General features: G+C 38.5%; 1 protein-coding gene across 1 annotated transcript in view; it reads left to right on the top strand.

Moving 5' to 3' along the window:
- Positions 1-5,000, top strand: part of LOC133659127 (neurobeachin-like) — a 601,703-nt gene that overhangs the window by 195,965 nt on the left and 400,738 nt on the right. Inside the window, exon 15 of the mRNA XM_062061862.1 lies at positions 3,098-3,159. Coding sequence (XP_061917846.1) covers positions 3,098-3,159 — 62 coding nt within the window. The remainder of the gene's footprint in view (positions 1-3,097; positions 3,160-5,000) is intronic.

Raw genomic sequence — 5,000 nt, 5'->3', positions numbered from 1 at the left:
AATAATGTGTTAATTCCATGACTGTATATATCGGTATCGGTTGATATCGGTATCGGTAATTAAGGGTTTGGTCAATATCGGCAAAAAGCCATTATCGGACATCCCTACTTGTGAGGGTTGATGACACCGCTTTGCAACAGTTGATATTCTAGTTTCAAGCATGTTTTACTCAATATAGGTCATCAAATCTCAGCAACAAGCTGTAATATCTTACTGAGATAATTTAGGACCAAAATCCTTAAAACAAGTAAAACACTCTAACATAAAATCTGCTTAGTGAGAAGAATGGTCTTATCAGACGAGAAAATAAGCAAATATCACCCTTATTTGAGATATTTAATCATACTTAGATTTCAGTTTTTGCAGTGTGGGCTGCATTTATTCACTCTTGCAATATTGACATGGAACTATTTGGCCTTCGTGGACATAACAGCACACAATGAAGACATTACAGCCCATAATATTGTTTTTGTATGATTGACAGCCTGTCACTCAGTGCACGTCTTCTTCTCTCAGCCTCTTTTCTCAGCATTAATGACTTCACTTTTAACTCTGCCGAGTAAATGGCAGCACAGTTGTGGATGCAAACAGACCTTCTTTCTGCAAATTAGCTTTTCACACCTCGCCCTGCTCTCTTCAGAATGTTGTCTAAAAAGTGTCTAAAAAGTGTGTGTGTGCGCACGTGTGTGTGTGTGTTGCTATTTTAATCACGGTTATAATTTTCCAATGTGTGAACGATAATCACAATTTGAGACACAAGTAAAGGCTGAAGTCCTTTTTTTGTGGTTCCGTACTCATTTAACCTCATTAATCCTTAGACTTTTTTATTTGAATTGACATTTTGTTACTCGAAATCTCACAAATGTCCTATATCGGGGGTCAGCAACCCGCATGTGGCTCTTTAGTGCCGCCCTAGTGGCTCCTTGGAGCATTTTTTAAAAAGGATTGAAAATGGAACAAGAGGGGGTTAAAACATTTTTTTGTTTTGTTTTAGTATGTTTTTGGTTTGAGGACAAACATGACACAAATCTTCCCAATTGTTAGAAAGCCCGCTGTTGAATATGTGTGTGTATGCTTCACTGATGAGAGTATTTGGTGAACATCGTTTTGTCCTACTCATTTTGGCGGTTCTTGAACTCACCATAGTGTGGATTGTGGCGCAACAGTTTGTTTACATGTCAAATCTTCCACTCCTTCTTTGTCTCATTTTGTCCACCAAACGTTTTATGCTGTGCGTGAATGCACAAAGGTGCACTTTGTTGATGTTATTGACTTGTTGGAGTGCTAATCAGGCATATTTGGTCACTGCATGGCTGCAAGCTAGTCAATGCTAACATGCTAGGTAGGCTAGCTGTATGTACATATTGCATCATTACGCCTCGTTTGTAGGTATATTTGAGCTCATTTAATTTTCTTTACTTTTATCCTCTTTGTATATAATTCAATTTTGCATGTCTCATGACATATTATCTGTATGTAATATTGGCATTTCAGATAGTGGTTTGTGTGCCATGTTGTTTCAGACCACAGCAAACATTACCTAGCTTGCCAAAGATTGTAATACATCTATTAAAAGAAGACAGCCTGCCGTTTCCTTTAACTTGGACACACACATCTTATACATTTGGCCATTAAAAGCCAGTAATTTCCAGGAGTTATCTCACCTTCTGAGTAGCCTCTGATTTACTAATGGTTTCTAATGTTGTTAAATGTGTAGAATAAATATTACATTTCAACTGTCAATGAAGATTTGCTTCAGCCTGCGACACATAGTCATTTTGATAGTAGGCTATTATAGCTAATATAGACACTTACGTCATGTGTTGCCTTCATTATAAGACTTATATAAGACTTTTATAGTCATTTTGATAGTAGGCTATTATAGCTAATATAGACACTTACATCGTGTTGTCTTCGTCATAAGACTTATTTACGGCTTTTCATTGTTTGTGGCTCCAGACAGATTATTTTTTTGTATTTTTGGTCCAATATGGCTCTTTCAACGTTTTGCGTTGCCAACCCCTGTCCTATATGATTGTTTTCTTTCAATATTAGCATATTTAAAAGCATGTATCCTTTAAAAAATACATGTATTGCTATTCAGTGAGCCCCATATACACCATGAGTACAAATAAAGTTATTCAAATTTAATTGATCCCTACAATAAAGAGCATGTTATTTTTCGAACCATAAGATTATAAGGGGCATTAAAAGTGTCATATTATGTTTTTTTCTACATTTAAAACACTTCCTTGTGGTCTACATAACATGTAATGGTGGTTATTTGGTCAAAATGTTGCATAGATTATGTTTTACAGATCATCTTCAAGCTGCTTTCAGGATGCGTTGTTTTGTGGGCGGTCCTATTTACGTGGCTTTTACTTTTAACCTAAAGCGCTTTACTTTTTCCAAATTTTGTTATGTTACAGCCGTATTCCAAAATGGAATAAATGTATTTTTGTCCTCAAAATTCTACACAAATTTTACAAATTTATTTAAAAACAAAAAAAATCACAAGTCCAAGGGTATGTGCATCCTTTGCTCAATACTTTGTAGATGCACCGTTGGCAGCAATTACAGCCTCAAGTCCACAATGTACAGAGACATCCTGGATGAAAACCAAAGAAACTGCCCAAAGATAGCTTGTGGCATCGAATTCAACAATATTTAAAGCTGTAATTGCTGCCAAAGGTGCATCAACAAAGTATTGAGCAAAGCACATTCATTTTTGACTCAATAAAAAATAAAAATAAAAATAAAACGAAAAAAAAAAAAGTTTTCGCATTATGGGGTATTGTGTACAGAATTTTAAGGACAAAATGGCTGTAACATAACAAAATGTGGAAAAAGTCGCTTTATGACGCGAGGGCATTTAATTTTAATAGACTGAGGGTAAGACAGAAATGTATCAATAAAACCAACGCAAGTTTTAATTTCAAGGACAAAGCTGCGTTTGACTTTTTAACATGCTGACTTGTCACGCAAGTGTAAAAAGAAGTGAAGCAGTGCTGCTAGTCAAACTAAGAAAATGCCCCACTCGGTTTATTAGGGGAGGTTGTGTGTGACGCAAGTTAACTAATCGTATTTTTCCCTCCAGGTCTGGTGTGCATGAAGTCCAGCACGTCCGTCGTAGAGCTCGTCATGCTGCTTTGTTCCCAGGTGAGTGACAAAAAAAAAAATATTTGTCCAACTCTGCTACCGCTGCTCATCTTATCTTTGTGTTTATGCAAAAAGTTCCTGCCGCTGAAAGGCGGCGGCGACTTGCTCGCGTCACCTGGTGCGAGCGCGTGGGTGACTGATTACCTCCGAGCCTTCTTGTTTGGAGCGAGGTCATAGCCCCGATGTAGCAGTGAGAAGGGGAGATATTTAACATACCTTCTGTCAGCCCATCAGTCTTGAGGCCATGAGGAAGCCATTAGTTGGTGCCTCTTTGTGGGCGCAGACAGGAGAAGGTGGATGGTCGCTCCATGCTACCTCGCAGCCCCAAAGTCCTCTCCAGCTGCGCGCTCTCGGCCTCCTCGTGCATGAAGGCCGTTATTTACACGCTCTCCTCCAAATGGGACAGCCCGCGTTGAGTTATTGAAGGCTCCTCTTTCTGAGGCTTTATTGCACGTGAGAGCATCAACATGCCGCTAAGGGGACCGGGTCCACCCCCCCACACCACCTCCTCGTTCCTGAGATAGCATTACCGCTGTGGGTCTCTGCCCTGAGAGGCTCTGGGGATGAAACTTATACCGAGGTATCCATCAAACCACGAGGTCCTTCAAGCTCAACCTAAAAGCTGCTCGTCCTTTGACGGCCTTGCACGAGCTGCTAATGGTATGCGAACACTTTTAGTATCTTTTGTACCCTCCTGAGAACCAGCGTCCTCTGCAGTGGACTTATGGCTGCACCATTTTGAGAAAATGCCTAAATGTGATTTTTTTTTTTTACTCCAAACTTGTGATTTGATTTGCGATTTTTTAATTTCACTCATAAATGGATACCTTTATCTTTATGTTCTTTATTGTCATTGCACAAGTACAACGAAACTATGTTCAAGATTAGACAAACAAACAGTGTACAGGGTTACAGAAAAGGAACGCTGATGGGTCGCCACGAGGCGCCCCGTAAAAGGTGGGATAAAGGTATAACGCTGGGGAAGAAGATGAGTAAAAAAATACAATCTAGACTGGGCTCCTAAGGGGGCCTAGTCTGTAGTGGGAAAAAACCTCCATGCCATGCACACACAAACATGTTACATTTAATCACGACAACTCGCAACAGAGGGGGGGGAGGTGGGACCCTGGAGGTCGACTGCTGCTATGAAGCGCTGCCAGCCGTCCATCACCTGCGCAAATAACGAGTGAAGAAAGACATGTTACTTTTAGACTGTTAATCAACACATTCTTGTCTCAATGTGCCACTCATTCGAAAAATATGCAATAATTTACTTTAATGCAGACAGACTCCAGAGCTTTAGTCTACATCATGCGCTTAAACTGAAGAAACAACCCTCATAAACTATAGTGTTTATAATGTAATCATACTATATAATAATAATGCAAGTAACCATTTAAAACAAACAATTGAATTAACTCTATTTCTCTGCACTGTAAAATCATAATTGGAAAGTAAATAACTGTTATCCTAAATAAATAAACAAACACAAAATCATATTTTTTTTGTTTTTCCTCCAAACTTGTGATTTGATTTGCGATTATTTAATTTCACTCATAAATGCATACAACTGTGCAAATAACGAGTGAAGGAAGACATGTTACTTTTAGACTGTTAATCAACATATTCTTGTCTCAAGGTGCCACTCATTTGAAAAATATGCAACGATTCACTTTAATGCAGACAGACTCCAGAGCTTTAGTCTACATCATGCGCTTAAACTGAACAACCCTCAAAAACTATAGTGTTTATAATGTAATCATACTATAGAATAATAATGCAAGTAAACATTTAAAATGATATTAACTTTATTTCTCTGCACTGTAAAATCATAATTGGAA

Source organism: Entelurus aequoreus, linkage group LG10 (genome assembly GCF_033978785.1).
Source record: "Entelurus aequoreus isolate RoL-2023_Sb linkage group LG10, RoL_Eaeq_v1.1, whole genome shotgun sequence".
Lineage (NCBI taxonomy): Eukaryota > Metazoa > Chordata > Actinopteri > Syngnathiformes > Syngnathidae > Entelurus > Entelurus aequoreus.
Note: the sequence above shows the minus strand (reverse complement) of the source record. Positions and strands in the feature narration are given on the sequence as shown.